The 19661-nt window shown below is 46.2% G+C and overlaps 1 protein-coding gene across 1 annotated transcript in view; it reads left to right on the forward strand.

Annotated features, from left to right (window-relative positions):
* Positions 1 to 19661, forward strand: part of CCNC (cyclin C) — an 813217-nt gene that overhangs the window by 547410 nt on the left and 246146 nt on the right. Inside the window, exon 9 of the mRNA XM_069606395.1 lies at positions 4019 to 4086. Within this exon, the coding sequence (XP_069462496.1) occupies positions 4019 to 4086 (68 nt within the window). The remainder of the gene's footprint in view (positions 1 to 4018; positions 4087 to 19661) is intronic.

A 19661-nucleotide genomic window follows, 5' to 3' on the forward strand; every position in this document is an offset into this window, starting at 1 on the left:
ATCTGAAAGACCAAAGAAATCTCAAGGCTTAGTACCACAATGAAATTCGCCAATCACGGGTCGAAAGATACAAGTATCTTTATTTCTGTACATATTTCAAAGCAAAACAGATGGCTATCTGGCTGCCAACACCTCGCAGTGTGTACCTGCATACTGTGAGGGGTGAGAGTGCTGGACATCTTAATGTGGGCTCTTTTATACATTTTTTCAATCATTGTCCCACCCCTCTCCAAACTAATAATTTACATGCTAGGGTTCGTGCCCAGTTCACATGAAAAATATGACAATATTGTTTAACAGATTTAAGAAGTTTGCTTGTCCATGAAGATACATTGGCAGTATTGGGTGTCTGGCTCATAGTAAGGCTAGTTTCAAGAAAGAACACAATATATCGCAACCAAAGCACACGGTTTGAGTTTGCTCTACATTGTTCCATTGTTTAGATGATGAGGATGAGGCTTGTGAGCGCAGACAACACTTGGATTGCAGTTCATACGAGTCACAAGTTTTTTTTGCACAGAACAGTCTGCTCTAGGTCAGCCTAAATGTTGACACCACTCAAAGGTCCTTCAGCTCGGCTGTAGTTGAAAACAGTCCACAATTTTAGGACACAAATCAAAAGTTAAAATCAAAATGGTGGATAGTTCTTAAAATGGCAGCGAAGTTGATCAGAAATCGGAGCATCTCAAACGCGGTTTTCCACACAATGCGAATGGGCTTGGGCCAATATCCATAACAAAACGGTAGTATATGAATACAGTTTAACACTCCAAGCAGAGAGTGGAGGGCATATCTCTTTCCTCAACTGGGGCCTCCCTCTGGAACAGCATCCCTGCCTCTCTCAAACTTGAGCAGAACCACCTCCAGCTCTGGAAGCAACTCAAGACCTTTCTTTTCGCTTCCGCTTTGTCTCTTCCTCTCCCCTGCTGATGTCCCTGACTGCTCTGCGCACTGGTCACCTGGCCACCCTCTGATCTCTGGCCCAGGCTCCTGCATGTCCAGTTGCCCTTGCACTGCCTTCGACCTCCCCCAGCACTTAAAGGTCTATATCTGCAACCCTACAGTACCTTCTCTCTGCACTTAAGAGCCACACTGGGGCAGCACTTATTGAGTTGCCTGCACTTCTCCCTTCCCCTGGCCCCCTGGCACTTGTCCCCTCCCTCTTCTCCGCACTTGGGCGATCTGGATGACACAAGGTATGGTAAGATCGTTGTTTTGTCCTCCTTCTGTTTCCCCCTCCTTGTCTTGTCGAGCCTAGAACCACTTGTATCGACGCGCGTTATAAATGACTTCTATCATAAGGCATGCAGTTTACATCGGAACAAAATAATTGTTGACTTTCGTAGCTAAAGTAATTAATTCACACAAATCAAACCATTTCACTGCCATTTATACTACACCAGAGATCTCTCCACACCCTTGACCTTATTCACCACATGAACAGCACAAAGATAACTTTATTTGTCAATTACTGTCAAGTAACCCGTTTATTAAGCTTTAAGACAATTAATTTCAGATGATTAGTCCCCTAAATCTACTTCTGATTTAAAAAAAAGCTAGTAAAAAAACTGGAAAACTGGTGGCATATTCCACAATAGGAAAAGTGGCTAGGCTGCTATCCTAAAATATTCCAATTAGCGAAATATTCAAAGCTGCAATTTAGAAACCAGTCCTCTCCGCTCATGAAAAAATAAAGTGAGGCTAGACTTTCACTGTATGATGCGGCACTGGTGGCGCTTGGGTGACTTGAGGCCCAGGAACCATGGGTCTTATTATGGACACAGGATAAAGCCTGAAAGGGGGAGTAGGATATTGCAAAAGAAGGCACTCCCCAGAACAATCCCACAATGTTGTTGGGATGACATGAGCAGGCCGCCTCCACACCCACATACCAAATTGTGTAATCATGTTGGGGGTATGGCCCCTGCCACATAGCCCACCTGCTTGTCAGAGGAACAAGACATGTGCAGCCGGACCCTGCCTCACAAACCCACACAATGTCAAGCACAGATGCATATACCCTGTTGGGGGAACAGAAGGGGCTCCTGCAAGTGCCAGGGAACAAGGTCCCACATCTGGCCTCTGACCTCCATCAGAAAATTTTTCAGAGTTTTTTGAATTGATGATATTGCAACAAAACGTTAACCACATAAAAGATTATCCTTATTTCATATTAACTGCAATTATCTGATTTTCTTTAAGGAGATTTGTATGTACTGAAATAATCTTTGTGTATAAGTCATTCATTTGCATTTATGACTGAAAATACAAAATATAGTAACTATAGTGAATTGATTCTCTAATTATTCCACACCAATTGCAAAAATAATGACCACCATATACATGATATTCTAGGAAATATAATAATATTGTGCCAAGTGTACTTGGTGATGTCAAGTGGAGCTGCAAGTCACCTGAAGCAGACACCCAGACTGCCCTGTAAACCCTTCACCATGTAGGAGCCAGTCATGCAATGCTACATCAGGTGATCTTTTTGAGAGCAGGCGGCTAGCACAGCAGACGTCTTCCACCCATATGCAGGTAGCCCCCAGAACAGCCCCAGCTGCACAACACCTGATCTTGGGAAAAGGGGGGTGCAGGGTGGATGCAGGCAATCCCTAGAAAACCCTTGCGGATGGCTCTTGCCATACTCCCCTCAAAAGCTTCTCAGGAGGCAGAAGATCCCCACAGCAGGCCTGTTGCACACATCCCACCTACTTTGCTAGGGAAGAAGGTCCTGCATCTAGCCCCTGCCCTCATCCCCTCAGCGTACCATCTCAAGGGGAAGGAAAGTTTATCCTGCAGCAGATCACCAACCTCCTCCAACCCCAAACTACACACATCTTGTCTGGGGCAGAAGTTGTTCCACCCCCATATGCTGCTGCTGGCCTCCTACCTGTGACCTATACCGCAATTTTTAAATGCCAAATATTGACTAGCTAGCTGATGAAGGACACACACTGGTTCTGAAAGGTGATAATTTAAAATACCCTTATTTTTTATTAGCAAAATAATCATCTTGTATGTCAAACCCCATTACATTAAAGTAACTTGGTGCTTTATATTGTGATGTGAAAAATAAAGAATTCCACATTCTCCCTAAAATTTGTACATGTTTATAAAGTACCACAATATTGAATGGGGCCCAGCCCTGTGCCCTTAAGCCTCTGGGAAACGTCAGTCTATACACAGAGCTCCTAAATGAGTACTTGTAAAATGTGAAGGACACTCCTGCCTTATTCATGCATCCCCAGCTTTCTATTCCACAGCTCTACAAAGACAATTTTTTTTTATTGCATTATAGTTTATTAAAACTTTTAGCAAACATTTCCAATATAATCCCATCTATTTACAAATTCAGCCTTTTATAAGAGGACTTCCTAAGAAGTCCCGTTTTTCAAAACATTCTTTTAAAAATTGAACTGCTGCAATAGTCAAGATATTTTATTCGAAGCATCATACAGAAATACATTTCTCTGGTCTGATAAGATACCTAACAATAAATACTAGATGAATTCAACAAGTTCATAAAAAATATATAAACACCAAGTGGGGGTTAGTAGGTGAGTCAATACTGTACTCGTGCTCAGTTACCACATTTTATACTGGGCATTTCAAGTCAACCCATTGTGTTTAAGCTCTTTCACATACATTCTTAAACCTGAAGAAAAACTGTTCACACATTGTTTACCAACAATTGATGGTCTAATACAGCTTTCCTGCTACGTCTGCACTTGAGCTCTGCCCAACCTAATATGGTGCCTGTGCTTATGTTCTAAGCAAACCTACATTTTGAGAAGTCTTTTATTCTGTTGTATGATTCAAACATAATTTCAGACCCAGTTTGTCACATGTCTAAAATGAAAAAATCCACATCCCTTCTGCTTTTTTAGTACATTTGGTGCTGTGCATTGTTTCACTGCAAAATGTAATTTCAAATTGTGGAAAACGAAGTTTCTTTGCTATTTCTATTTCCTGGAAAATATTAACACACATTTCCATTTTATTTTTTATACAGGCGGATAGTGAATGACACGTATAGAACTGATCTTTCTCTATTGTATCCCCCCTTCATGATTGCCTTAGGTACGTAAGACACATTTCTTAAATTGACTTGCTTGATGGCTATCCTATGTTCTGTTTGGGTGACGGCAAGCGATCAAGTTGCTTTTTTAACCTTATGTGACAAAGGCTGAAGTGTGAATGACGAGGGGATTCTGCTGAAAGCAGTGAAGCCCAAAGAAACAAAATGCAAAGCAAGGGTACACAGTTAATGGATGCATATATTAAATGGTGTAATGTAATACTTTAGAAAGTGGTCTACATGCATCTTGTTGAGCAGAACAGATAAATGGCCATCTGCATATCCCAGTGCTCTGGTGGGGTGAATTGACCCGTCAGGAGGTTAAAGTGTCTCATTCGTGGACCTGGTGGATGGTGCATTGATTTAAACTGCTTGTCAGATGGATGCCATTGCAGAAGGTTGGGTGCAGTGGTAATAAGTTCTGATCTTTTGGTGTTTGAGAATTTATTTTTAGACCGGCTGGAATATTAGGAAGGAAACGGGAGTCCCAAATGCAGGCTATTCCTTTAGTGCAGCCAGAAAAAGAATAGAGCAGTTTTATGTTGTTGTTGCAAGGGCAGCCGTATTCTGAATAAAACCTCTTGACAATTGAGACATTTGAATGGTTCCTCCTTCACCAGAAATCCTAAGACTATATTGAGTATACCAATATTTTATTATTGTGCATTATAGTTTACATAAAATCTTTTTGCACCATCTTTATGTATACAATCAATAGATCTATAAAAAGCAATATTTCATAAAACATATATTATAAAAACATTAATTAAAAAAAATCTTTTAATTGAACTATATTCTTTTGAGTATCACCTGAATGAGTGGAGCCTTTTTCCACTCACTCATTCTTGTGGGCTGTCTCTTTTGTAACTCTATTCTTTGTATTCTACCTGTACTATGGAGTCTGTCTGCTCTTAAAGGCATCTGTGTTTTTACTACTGCAGCACACAGCTCCTTATTGGCAGTATTGCTGGGGACCCTTGGGGTCCTCCTTTAAGATTCTTTTTCGATATCGAGTAACTACAGTTCTTAAAGGTAGAGAAATACTTAGTATCTCTCCCAAAACTCTAAAGTCTGAGAGATTGGCACAAACCACCTTGTGTGGAGTGCCTAAGGGATACCTAGTATCCCCCTTCTCTCTACTCCTTTGACTTTCTAGTGACATAGACAGCCTCCTAGTTATGGCTGGTGGCAGTGGACATGTTCTACCAACTATTGTGTCATTTGTATACCGCTGGCTATGCCCATAGCCTCGGTAGTGCAGAATAGGGGCACCCAAGTACCAACTTGGGGCCTCCCTTCTTTTTCCGACATTACTAGCGTGGTTGTATTTTGTTTGGTGCCTTTATTCTACCATTCTGAGAGCGGGAGGTCAGTGTGTGTTTTGCCTTTGGCAGGAACCTTTGGGTATCCCTGCCTAGGCTCCAGAGTGTCTGGGCAGGAAGTGGGGGAGGAGTCCTTCCAACCCCTGTCCTTTGTCTGCCAGACTGCATGGATAGGACCAGCTCCCACGGGGTCTGGCTGTCCTAATTAGACAGCCAAACGCCCTTTTCTGTAAAATGCTGAGAGAGATTGCAGAGGAGTGTGTGCTGGAACTGTATAAAAAGCGAGACTTCTGGAGTGAAAAGCAAGTCGACCACTGGAATCTGAAGTAACCGAAGACGACCAGAGACGCATGCAGACCCTTTGCAATACTGAAGTGACCACAGCTGTCCTGACCCTGTTTTAGGTGCGACAGAGGAGCTTCGAAGAGGGTGACTCTTCCCTTTGGCTGGTGGGAACAAACAGTCCCGAGACTAACTTTGAATTGAGCCATCTTCTGAGGTCCTAGGAGTTTCCAGAGCTGCGGAACCCCATGACCACGACACCTGCTGCCCATTTCGAGTTCATCGTCGTAGAAAGGCTGAAGCCGTCCAAATCTTTGCTGAATCCGTAAGGACACTACACAGATAGATCCAGCTCACCCAGACCCACTCAAGAGTGTGGGACTGCAGGAAGAGAAGATTGACCGGGCAATCCATGTCCTTTGTTGGTGCTGCAGAAAAGGCGCCAAAACTGCATAGTGAACCAAGAAGTTGCTGAAAGGCGTGTCCCAGGTCCTCCCTCGAGACTGCTGCTGAGATACCCCGTCCATTGCCCTTCCTTTAGTCAATGGACCAAGGAATCTGGAGGTCAGGTCCAGAGCTGCAACATTGTGGAGAATCCATCACATTTCTTCTAACTTAAGGTACTGTGGGTGAAAAAGGTATTGCTTGCCTGATTCCAAGAAGTCACTCCAGAGCGTTGAAGTGCACCTAGAGGTGTCCATGGTCACCCCCTCTTACCTCCGACTCAAACCGCTGCTTGTGTCCCTTCTCCCTTCGTAGTCCTTTTTCAGGTCTCCCTTGTTAGTTGTTAACTTGCTGCTTCTATAACACTAAAGACTGGAAGAACTCAGCTGGAACTCTTCGTATTCTGCTGCTTGTCAAGACTATGAACCCTCTCTGAACTTCCTTTAGCTAAGGTTGCGTTTTTGGACTTTAGACTTGCTGTGCGAAGAATCCCTCTCTAGAACCATGAACTAGGCTAATGTTACTCTAACCATTTTCCTCCCTTAGTTTCTTTTCTGTATACGTTTACAGATTTAAATGGATTATTGTATGAACTGTTAAAAACCGCAAGTGCCCGTAATAACCTATAATATGATAACATGGTCTTTTCCCTTTCTAACGTTGCTAAAAATGTAACCGTGAACAACCACAAAAGTGAAAGTGTCCATTGAAGTGTATTCTCAAGTATTCTGGAGTGTTCTAGTGTAAACGTCTGAAGTATTGAAAGTGATTCTGGTGTATATATAATAAATATATAATATCTTATAAATTATAAGTGTTAGTTTCTTTGGTGTGCATGTCTAACTAAGGTTTAGTGTACTTACCTACAGCTCACATCTTCCTCTTAGTATAAACCCACCTTCTCTACCACTCTGACAAGGTCCTAAGTTAGTACAGACTGATACTAAGAGTTGGAGATCTGTAAACCACTGTGGATAGCTTACTAACGTCTTACTACCAGTAGGACTTTAGTAAACCTTCCCTTTCAGGCTACCCTATTTAAGGAGTGCTAAGCCATATTAAATATAAAGTGCCACAATGATCATTCTTCACTACATGGGGCTATCCATGCCTTTTCACCATAAACTTTTAAGTAGTGGTCCTGCAATACAGAACACCATGTCAGGAGCTGCTCAGTGGTTTTCAGATGTAAGGTGCATAGTGTGCAGAGTCTTTTGTCCTTGGGCAGGTTTATTCTAGGACCTATCCTCATAAGAGAAGGTAATAAGTAAAATCTGAACTTTAGCACGAACAGTCTTGCCCATGGATCATCCCACAACATGCAATAGGCAAATGGTTTGAGGGATAGAAACCTTTGAGCAGCATAGTATTGTTTTCGATGTTAGAAATGCATCCCACTCTTGCATTTTCTTAGTTAGCATGTTCTTATACAGAGTATTGTGCTCAGTGTAGTCCGCTGTCAAGCCCGTTTTGTTGTGGAAGAACTCTACTGATGTATCCCATTCCTTCAATTGTTCGCATATGTCCGGCTGGTCTCTGGATGTAATAGTGTGCCAAGTGTACTGCATGGCCCCCATATCATTTAGTATTTGTCATACTACTTCTGATGTTGAGGGCCGTGTTTAGGGAGATCAGCCCGCCTACAGATGTTGCCTTCTAGACTTTTGAGGCATGACACCTCTTTTTCCTTATTCCATGCCATAAAGGATGCTAGGAACCAGGCTGGATCGATATTCTAATGTTAAGCCTTCTATAGAGGAGCCAGCCTTGGTAGCGGTTAGTTCTCTGATGATCCCAAACTTCCTTATGGCCCTGTTTGCAATGTATTCATGATTGGACTGCCTTGAGTAAGTTGGAGTAACAAATGCCCCTAAATATGTCTATGCTTCCAATTTTTCAATCCTTTCCTCATCCAGCTTTCATACAAAATGTCTTTCCAGTCTCTCTACAATCATGATTTTCGTTTTAGCCTTATTCACTTTGACCATTGTTTTTTTAACACATGCAGTGCTGTCGGAGCCCTTTGCAGACCGAAAGGAGTGTTCTCAAATAAGATGCTGTCTTCTGCAAACGTTAGCCAGCCTATCCGTCTGTTGCCTATTTTTGTTGGGAGTCGCAGGCATCCAGTGCAGCTCTAGGTCGGATACGTAGAGGATAAAAGTGCCTGCGCCAAAACGGAGACCTGCTTCAGGCCATTATTTGTTTCTATAAATTCGGTCAGAAAACCCACTTGCCTGATTCTGACAGCCGATGTGCCAATATAAAAATACTTGATCATGTGTAGGAGATCCTCCTCAATTCCCCAATTTGAGAGTTTGGCTCAGAGTCCCATTCTATCTTCTGTGTCAAACGCTTTAGAAAAGTCATTAAAAGCGATGTATAGATTTCTATCCTTGTGCGTTAGTGTTTGCCGGATCGGAAAATGGAGTGTGCATATGTTTTGCAATGTGCCCACCTTTTTCCGGAATCCAGTTAATTGGTCCGATAGTATCTTATGTTGCTCTTCCCAGTGGTTTAAACTGTTTAGTAATAGAGAGCAAGAATAGTTTGCCCGTGGCATCGATCATGGCTAGCAGCCTATAGTTGGTAACTAGCTCTCGGTCTCCCTTTTTTATACACTGGGATTAAGATGAACTTTTTCCAGGAAGAGGGTATAGTTCTTTCATTACAGATTTTCTTGAACAGTCGTTACAATTTCTGTCCATATCTCAGTTCTCCCTCAGCACTTTGTTCGATGGGCCGGGAGCTCTGGAGGGTTTCAGTTAATTTATTTCTGCACCAATTTCCCCTTCTTAGAAGGATAATTTGTTTTCTTGGTTTTCTTTTGGGAGTTAGTGTAGGGTATTTAAGGCTTTGGCCCGTAAAGATCTTTCACTCATCTCTCGGTCTGCTTTGCTGATGGGGTTTATCAAGGTGTCAGCAGAAGGATCGAGTTTGGTCTTTACTTCAGGCCAGAATTTCTTTGAATTGGAGGTTCTGAGCGGTTGGAAGATCTTACTCCACATGGCAGATCTGCAGGCGAAAGTATGGAGTCTAGCCCTGCTTTTATATTTAGTTCTTAGGTTGGCTATTTGTAGGCCGCATTCCTTAGGGGAGATGGAGCGATCACTCTCTAGATTTTTTAATGTCCTTATCATTCTAAGTTTCTCCTTCTTTAATGTTGTTTTATATACACGTCACAGTGCTTGATGCTAGTTTTTCACTTCAGGTCTGCTTCTGCAAGAACCATATCTACTTGCGTAGGACGAGATTGTCATGGCCTTCTCCTCGATCCCTATAGTCTGCCAATGATATGAATATGATATGGCATTATTATTGCGCCTATGAACAGGTGTTTCAAGGCACGTCGAGGCAAGGGAGGGGAACAGAGGGAAGACAGACAACGATCCTACTAGGCCAGTTGTCATTCAGATCGCAAGTGCATGGGAAGGGGAGGGGGGGGGAGTGCAGGGTGGGAAGGGGGAGAGGACAGTGCAGTACAAGGGATAAGAAATAATAACAATAGGTAAAGTACGGCCAGCAAGTGCAAGGGTAAGTGCAGAGAATAGGTGTCAAGTGCTGGTAGTGGGACTGTGGGGATGCAGAAACAGTCCCCAAGTGCGGGTTTGCCAGGAGGGCAGTGCAGGAGTGCGACTGGTGGGGGAGGGGACCTGCGCCCGAGATCAGAGGGCTGCCAGGCAACCATTGCAAAGTCAGTGTCAGCCAGGAAGTTGGCAAGGGAGAGGAGAAGAAAAAGCAGAAGCAAAGAGAGAGGTTTTGAGGTGGCTTCCGGAACCGAAGATGATTCTCCTCCAGTTTCAGGGAGGCTGTTCCAGAGGGAGGCCCCAGCCGAAGGAGGAGATCTACCACCAACTCGTTGCTTGGAGAAGCGACTGACCTTGAGGGATTTTGAGGCAGATGAGCGAAGAGCTCGAGAAGGAAGATATTTAGGAAGAGAGAGATGAAGGTATTGAGGCCCCAGGCCCCAGAAGGCCTTGTGGACGATACAGAGGGTTTTGAACTTAATCCTTGCAGCCACAGGGAGCCAGTGTAGATATTTCAATCCTGGAGAGATACGATCAGTGGTGTCGGTACGGGGTGCTGGGGGGGCGGGGACCCCCCCTGTGAAACCCTGTGACCCCCTTGTACACCCCCTACCTAAGATAAGCAGTGACCATGTTCTCCCCCTACTTTTGTCTTTGCCCCCCTACTTTTGTCTTTTGGCCCCCTCTGTGCCCCTCCTAAATTTGATTCCTGGCGACGCCACTGGATACGGTCCCTGGGCATGAGGCCAAGGACAAGTCTCGCAGTCCTGTTCTGGATAAGTTGCAGAGGGCGGAGAGTAGAAGCAGGCAGATTTAGAAAGAGGCTGTTGCAGTAGTCCAGCCTAGAGAGAACCAGACCAGAGCTCTGGAGACAGTGAGCTTCTGGGGGAAGGAGAGGAAAGGAAGAATACCTCTGAGGAGGTGGAATTGGTAGTGTGACTTCTTAGAGACGTCAGAGACTGGATGAGAGAAGGAGAGTGTAGAGTCGAAGATGACCCTGCGGATATTAGCCACACGGGGAGCAGGAAGGGGGCCAAGAGGCCATCCAGAGAGCTACAGGAAAGGAGGGAGCGGGTGTGCCAATGAGGAGAATCTCAGTCTTACTGGCATTAAGGCAGAGGTCATTGGTGGCACACCACTCCTGGATAGTAGACAGTCAGAGATGAGGGAAGTAGAGGAGGAGGCCGAGGGTAGCCTGAAAATGAGCTGGGTGTCATCCGCATAACACTGAAAGTTGGGGCAGAGAGCTGCGATGTGGTGGGCCAGGAGTGCCAGGTATTGGTTGAACAGCCAGGGAGAGAAGATAGACCCCTGGGGGACACCACAGGTAGAAAAAAGATAGCGGAGAGGAAGGACCCAAGTTGGACCTGAGAGGGGTCGGTCGCAGAGGAAAGAAGTCAGCCACGCCAGAGCCTGACCGGTGATACCCAGGTTATCACGAAGACGGTTGGGCAGGATGGCATGTTTGACAGTGTCAAAGGCAGAAAAGAGATCAAGCAGGATTAGGACGCAAGGGGCGTTGGAGTCAAGATTGGAGAGCAGGTCTTCACGGATTTTCAGGAGAGCAGTTTCCGTGCTTCTGGCTGCTCTGAAGCCAGACTGATTGTCATGGAGACAACCAACAGACTTGGTGTGAAGATTAAGCTGGGAGATGGCCAGTTTCTCCAGGAGCTTGCCCAGGAAGGGAGTGATGGAGATTGGGCGATAGTTGGCCGGGCAAGAGGGGTCAGCAGTGGGTTTCTTAAGAAGAGGGTGCACAAGGGAGTGCTTCAGGGGGGATGGGAAGACTCCAGTGGCGAAGGAGTGATTACAGAAATTAGCCAGGGCAGGAGTCGATGTGGTCCTTGATAGTTTTAGAGGAACAGGGGTGAACCTGTTTCGACGAGACCTTCATAGATCAGACTTGTCTAGAAACCTTGTCTGCGGATAACAGGGGGAAGGCAGAGAAGGAGGGAGGAGAGGTGGCTGCAGAATGGCCAGAGGAAGAGCAGGGAGTGGGGGAGGGAGGGGAGAGGAGAGAGGACAGGATGTCCTCAGTTTTAGAGATGAAGTGAGACGCTAGGGCCGTACAGAGGGCCTGGGAGGGGACAGGAGAGGTAGTGACTGTGGCAGGATTGGCCAGTTCCTTGCAGATTTTAAAGATTTCAGCCGAGTTGTTAGATGCCGCAGAGTCGCGGGCTTGGATATGCGCTCTCTTCTTAGTTGGAACAGAGAGCCGGTATTGCCTTTGCAGTAGGCGGCAGGCCAGTTTGTCAGAGGATGTACATGAAGCACACCGTTTCCTCTCGGCTACCCTACACTTGCGTTTTAGGGTGACGAGGTCTATATCGTACCAGGAGTTGCACTTGGCTTTGGGCTTCAGGCGGATTCTCATGACAGGGGTAAGGATATCAAGATTATCAGAAATAGGAGAGTGGAGAGGGCTGTGCAGGATGGGAATCGGCCAAGGGAGGTGGGGGGTGAGAAGGTGGCAGAGAAAGCCTCAGCTGACACGCGCTTCATGGGTCGGATGACCGAGAAGGTGGGTGGCAGTGATGGAAGTGGCTTGGCCTGGGGGGTAGGACAGGAGACAGTGATCACTCCAGAAGAGAGGAGTGGTGAGAGGGCAAAGTCTGAGGAGAGCAGAACATCAAGAGTGGGCCCTGCAGAATGAGTCGGGCCAGAGGGGAGAATAGTGAGTGAGAGAGAGTCGCAGAGGTCTTAAAAGATTCCAGAAGGAGGACAGGAGGCATCTAGGTGGATGTTGAAGTCTCCAAGAAGGGGGAGTTGAGTAGTTGAGGCCAGGAGTGTGGAGAAGAGGTCTGCCCACTCCGAGGGGAAGGATGAAATCTGACCAGGTGGCCGATAGCCACAGTAAGTGAGTGGCTAGGGGAGAGAGAGAGAGCCTGCACACAAGGCATTCAAAAGAGCAGTAGGAGTGACGGAGGCAGGAATCCACTCGGGGAAGATGGGGGCTACACCCCCACCTGAGCAGTTGGCCCTTGGCGCGGAGAGGATCTTGTAGCCATCAAGTAAGAGCAAATCAAAGCTTGTGACAGAGCTGGCCATGAACCATGTCCATTGGTGAGACTGAGGACATCAAGGTCAAGGCGAAGGTTGCATTCCATGAATGACTTCCAGGGAGGGGTACAGATCAGTGTATGCCTTGCAGAGGTGTAGAAGGAGCCCGAGAGGGGTCAGAGGGGGAAGGGGACGGCAAGGTAGACGGGGAGGAGGCAGAAGAGGGAGAACAGGTAGTCAACGAAAGGGGAGAGGGAACAGCAGGAGAAGAAAGGAAGTTGATTAGGCGCGGGAAGCATCTATCAAAGAGGTGAAGGTTGGTCTGAGGGCCTTGGACTAGGAGGGTCCCATTGGAGTAGACATTGATGACTTTAGAGGAGAGGAAGGATGCCAGGAGGGCGTCCCAGCTGGTGCCACAATTAATAGGAGAAGGAGAGCACAGAGACCATATGAAGGGTCCATAGGTCTGGCGAAGGCACGACAAAGAGGATGTCGGTGAGAGTTTCCTTGGAGGAGGCACTGATGTAGGAGTCGGCGATAGGGAGGCCTGGGTTGGAGACCAGGATGTCCTTTTTAAACTTTTTCCTACCAGATTTAGTGATGAGAGCAGTATAGTCAATAGAGAAGCAGTTAGAAAAGATAAGAGAGACGGAGAGCACCATAGAGTAAGTGGGAGAGGGGAGAGGGTGGAGGGGAAGACACTAGCGAAGATCAGCGGAGTAGGCAGGCCAGACAGCGGGAGGCAGGGAGGTTGCGCAATAGGACATACTTCAACACTGAGGAATCCAACTTGGTCTAACACCAACCGCTTGTTTAATGCAGCAACCTTTTTATAACACCAGCTAATTCGGTTACCACCACTATTTACCCTCATATAAGCTTGTTGTCTCTCGCGTGAGCAGGGTATTAAGGTAATTAGCATGTATTGGTCGCTGTGGGTGGTATGACTTACTGCTTGAAGGGAAGATTTAAAAGACAGATCAGAGTTTGCAAAGATGTAGTCAATCCTGGAGTACTTCCATTTGACCAAGTTATTGAATGCTCCAGACCCTCTGTCAATTTTGGCTCTAGGAATTTGAGGCCCATCGTTGTCATAAAATGGAGCCATTTTGCTCTGTGGGTCTTTGTCTGGGCTCTCCTGCAAGCTGTTAAATCATCTTGCATTAGTCCAATTCCTTCTGTGACCTACTGCAGTAGGCATTGAAATGACCTGTCATTAAGATCCTTCCCTTGGGGTAGTGGGCCATCCACACCGAAAGGATGGTAGTCAGTGAGTTCATAATAGACTGTGTCCCGTCCCGCCCGAACCCACGGGGTGGCGGTTCAGACATTCAGCAGCAGAGTGCATGTTCTGGAGTTTGTCGTGTTCGTGGTATTGAGTATATTAGAATCAAGGAACAAGTGCAGCAGCAATCTATTCCAGCTGTGTTAGCAAATCCATTGTTGTCTTTTAATGAATTAAGTTTAGGGTTCTCTAGGTTTTAATGAATGTTGAATTTTTCCTTTGTTAACAAGTGTGACTTAGTTGGAAAATGAAGCCCATCATTAGTAGATGTTCAACAATTGTGGTGGATAGTGTCTTGATTGTGCATGATTTCTGTGCATGATTTTAATTCTATCGAATTGTAATGATTTTATATGATTAAACATTGACCTTTCAAATCATTTTAACAAAAATATGCCTATTTTATCTGCCTGATTAGTTGCATGGATCATCACTGCGCTTGTACCTTTGCAAATTACTATTCCTCTTCTATCTTTCGTTATATGGAAAGTATATCTGTCACTTTGACAGAGTGAGGAAAAAGTGTTACTTTGTAATTTGAAGTAATAGATGTGTTTAAATGGTAAAATAATCTTGAACTTTCATCTGCAACCTTCAATCTTTGATTCACAGTGGTCATAATTAACCTGCAAATAAGTAATCGCTGTAACTATCCATATACACCTGGTCCTCTCATAGATTGAAGGTTACAGATGAAAGTTCAAGATTACCTTTTACTAAAGAAAGGACGGTTTATAGCACTGAGGATGGATACTACAGGATATCCGAAACGCGTTGACACACAAAAAGTGGAAACCTTTGATTTCACTTTTTGTAATTAAACTGTACTGTTTGTTAAAGTGTACCGTTTTTTTTTTTTTACCAGCCTCTGAGTCTAAAAGGTTTTTAAAATTATTAGGTTGTATGATATGTACAGAAACCCAGAAATGGGATATTTTGTTTTGGTTTTTGTTCATGAAGAATATACTGTGAATACTCTTACATCCCGTCCCCTTTCCTCCATACTGTATGGGCGTCCCTCGCTAGGCATGGGAGATGGAACCTTTTTCACCTGAAAAGTCATCTTCCCCTTTAAATTTAGATGCGCGCGGGCGCACAGCACTGGGAGAATGCGCTCCCCCCTCTCCGCATACTGGCGCCACTCCTCGGTCCTTTCTTTCCACGTCGACAGGTACGGACCATTTTAACCAGCGCTCCTGGGTTAGGCCTCTGTTCTAGTAATTCCAAGTGCTCTTCCCCGGAGAAGTATTCTTGTCTTCTCTTTTCTTTTAAATTATTAGATACTCCTTTGTCCTCTGGCGCCAGGCTCCTACCTGGAGCATGTCGACCACGGAGGGCTTCAGCGGGTGTCCAGCCTGCGAGCGTCCCTTCCCAACATCCCACCCCCATGCCCTCTGCCTCCGGTGGCTTGGCCCAGACCATGGCTGGGACGGCTGTACTGCGTGCAACTCCTTGACTCCGCGCGCGCGCTCAAGACCGACTAGCCAGGTGGCGGGAGCTCTTCGGAAGATTGTCTCCAGAGGACCTCAAAGCGTTTGTGAAGCAGAAGACCAGGTCTAAGGTAGGTGCCCTTTTATCCTCCGCACCCCGCAACGGTGACCCCTTCCCAAGGAAGCGCCCAAGTGGGAGGGAGCTATCGGGTCCTAAGACCAGCGACAACACAGAGGCTGCTCCAGCTACCGGCCAACAAGCCCGAGGGGTCGCAAGATCCTACCGTTGATACAACTGAGGGGGCAGCAAGGCTCTATTACTGGGTCCCAACCCAAGGGGCTACACCTTAACACTAGACCCATGTTTAAGGGAGCAGCTGCAGGCAGCACTACCGGCACCGCAGCCGAGGGCACTTCGCCTACCAGGCCCCGACCTGAGGTGCCGGGTAGGCCTCAACCACCACCACCGCTCGGCGTACTAGTGGAGGCCGGTCCCAGCTCAGCAAGTTCCATGACGCAGGCACGTGGCACGGAGCAAAACAAAATGGCCACCAAGCCAGACAAAATGGTGGCTCACACGACGCATTTTCCCTTCCGAGACCAGATAGGGGAAAGAGCTTCAATGTAGGATTGGTCAACCCCTGTCACTTGGTCCACATTCTCTCCATCCACTTCGCAGGGCAGGTATACTTTGCCTTAGGCAGCAAGACAGGGAACGACCAAGACACAGCAGCCTCAGGGCTCGTCCCCTATGCCTATACCATCAGGCACTCCTCCAGCCTGTGAAGACTGGTTCTTTGAGAAGTCCCTCCCACTCATGAGTTCACCACAGATGGGTACCATCCTCAGGGATGTGATCAGGGACATGTTCCCTCCTGCTCAGCTGCAAGTACCCATGGCCACACCGCCCCTGGGTCCAGCTCAGCCCCCGGCTCACATCCATCACTGATGATCAGCACGACACAAGTACCTGCGCCCACCACTCATCCGGCTCCCTTGTTCCCGCAGGACACCATAGTGGACACCGACGAGGAGGATGACCCGGACACTCCATCGTCAGCCAAAGCTTTTCATGAGCAGCTGGCGGGCCTGGCTGAGTACTTAGGAATCCCGCAGCCACAGGTGGAACAACCGGAGACTGGGGTACTGGCTGAAGTTCTCACGCTTCGCCCTATCGCTAGAACGGGAATCCCACTTGAGAAAGACGTAGTAGCGCTTGCCAAAAAAGGGTGGCTCAAGACACACTCTACCCAGCCTACCAATAGGCGTTTCGATGCTAAATACAGGCAAACGGAAGGGGACCCCTTTTATTGTTGGTGCACCCCCAACCACATTGCTCCATGATAGCAACATTTCTCACTGTTCTGCTTGAATTAATTTTTATTTTTTTTATTTAGTTTGGTAAAGTGGATGTCAATGTCATTACAAATGATACTGCTGCAGTCGAGGTTACTAGCTGCATAAATCTACGGTTTTGTCCGCTGTCCCTGGGGAATTCATCACGAATGGTTCGAACCACGCAAGTAGGTATTACTCTTTGGACGTGAAATTCCTTCCATGAATCCATCATGTAAATGCGCGATAAGCCACAAGCCTGTACCACCTGTGTAAGAGATACAGACGTAGTTTACTGCAATTAACCCAATAATTCCATTTTTTTTATTTGCACTACCTTGTAAAATGTACACCAATGTTTTGATTTTTAAAATTACCTTTTCATACAACGTATTGACAGTACTTGTGTTTTAACGTACGGATCAGTTACAAATGTGAATGTACATTAAAGAGAACATTTTTGGAAATATTTCAAACTAAAAAAACGTAATTGTTCGGAAGATGGAACAAGCACATTGGCTTCATTGCACAATGAGTAAATTATTCAATTTACAGAAACTGTCTTGCGTCAGTGATGCGTTGAATTTATATTGATCTAGGGGAACAATATATTATGTTAACTATCTTTATTGTGAAACCAATAAGGTATATAGAGTGAACGTACTCGTTACTTGGATTACGAGGGCGAACTGTAGCTTGAAGTTTGTGCATAAGGGCCATCATTCGCAGCACAGATCTGAACCCGTAGGCCTTTTAAGCGAGGTAGCGCTCTATGAGATGAATGGGGGTACAGAATTTACTCTGACACCAATAATCAGACCGACTCCGGAAGTTGGCAGAACTGAAGTGTTTTAATAAGAATTAAAGACAGGGAGTACAACGAACATCAATGGAAGTTCGCTCAAGACTCTTGAACTCGCACTCAATGCGAAAACCTAGACTTTATACTAAAAAATCACCATCAATGATGTCAAACTATGTGATAAGAAAACCTAAATGGGATCGTGATAGGCTTAAAGGGAAGATCTAGGTATACTTTCTATGGGGAATAGGAGCTTGACTGGGTCTCTAACATCAGATGGACAACTTATGCCCGCCCATAGTGCATCTTCGCTCTCCTTAAATACACAACGTTTCATTTGTCTCAAACTATAGGGCTCTTTGCTACGTAGCCCTCTAATTGGTTTGCACGCGTGTACCCTTCTCGAACATTCCACTTGCTAGCAGCACGCAAGCTGGTACCGAAGGTGCTAGGGGGTTGGACTTGATCATACCCCCACCCAAATACCCCAACATCCATCATCCCTCCTGCTGTCTGCCATTCAATTAGTCTTTGAATTCGGCCTTGCAGTAGCCTCTCGTCTCTGGGAATAAAACGGAGTATGAGCCCAGCCTTATCTTCAGTCTCGATTCAGCTTGTCCAAAGTCTATTTTCGAGGGGATTGGGTCCTCCAACGTATTCCATATCTATGACAGTAATCACCACAGCTGTGCTGCTTCGGAAAATGTTTCTGCGTCGATGACGTCGATACGCCGTCCTCGAGGACCTCCTCCAACGGCCAACGTCACCGGATGTTATAAGTAGGACGCACAACGCCCCTAGCCTCAGTTCCGTTTTTTCCGTGAACGTGTTCGCTTCTGAGATCTCGGCGCGCCTCGACTCGTTGGAGTTTCTGTTCTTTCGGTTCTTCGAACCTGTTCGTAATTTGTGAAGTCAACTATCGGGATGTCTTCCTCTTCTTCCACCCCGACGCTGGGCTTCAAGAAGTGTGGGGACTGCGGGTCCAAAATGTCGGTGACGGACTCGCACGACGCCTGCCTCTGGTGCCTCAGGGAGGCCCACGACACGGATGATTGTGTCGACTGCCAGTCGCTTACGTCTAAGGCCTTGCGGGAACGTAAGAAGAAGCTGTCGTTCGGTAAGGTGTCCAAGCCCGGGAAGGTGAGGTCCACTGGGCTTTCGACAGACGATTTGAGGGGCGACTCTCTGCATCGTAGTGGTAAGTCTAGGGGGTCTCGGTCCTGGAGTGGGTCCTGCCACTCCTCTGCCTCTTCGAGGCACTCCTGTAAGCGCTGTCATCGGTCGCCTCCCCCGTCCGCCCTCATCCGAGGACTCCGCCCAAACTATTTAGTTTCCTTGGCCGCCAAAATGGTTTTCTTTGGATTGAAATGTAATCCTGCTTTTCCCAACGCGGTGATCACTGCTGTTAGGTGACTAAGATGTTCTTCCCATGTTTTGCTAAATACAATGATGTCATCCAGGTATGCTGAACTGAATTCTTTGTGGGGAGCTAAAACCTGGTTCATCAAGGCTTGAAAGGTAGCCGGGGCCCCGTGTAACCCAAAAGGTAATACGTTAAATTGGTACAGTCCTGAAGGTGTAGAAAATGCGGTTTTAATTTTGTCCTCTTCTCGTAACGGGATCTGCCAGTACCCTTTTGTTAAGTCAATGGTACTGATGTAGTGGGCTGTGCTTAGTTGGTCTAGTAGTTCGTCGATTCTGGGTATGGGATAAGCTTGATAGGTCGAACTTGCATTCAATTTCCTATAATCCATGCAGAATCGGATACTTCCATCCGGCTTAGGTACCAAGACGATGGGTGATGACCAGTGACTGTCTGAAGGTTTGATTACTCCCAATCGTAACATCTCTTCTACCTCTTTTTGAACTGCGGCCATCTTTGTTTCAGGTAGTCTATAAGGTCTGACTCTCAGTTTGAGAGGGATCCGTGTTGATTACATGTTCTACTAGGTGTGTTTTTCCTGGAAAGAACGAGAAAATGTTTTCTAATGGTTGTAGCTGGACCTCCAGTTCTTTCTTCTGGTATGGACTGATTTGTGGTCCCCATTGAACTGCCTGCATGGCTGAGTCTGTTCCAGTTATTTTTAGGATGTTCATGTTGGCGGTCTCGGCCCCCTTTCATTCTTTCAAGAGCCTTACATGATAGTTTTGCT

Source organism: Ambystoma mexicanum, chromosome 4p, assembly GCF_040938575.1.
Source record: "Ambystoma mexicanum isolate Mex_15411 chromosome 4p, UKY_AmexF1_1, whole genome shotgun sequence".
Taxonomy (NCBI): domain Eukaryota; kingdom Metazoa; phylum Chordata; class Amphibia; order Caudata; family Ambystomatidae; genus Ambystoma; species Ambystoma mexicanum.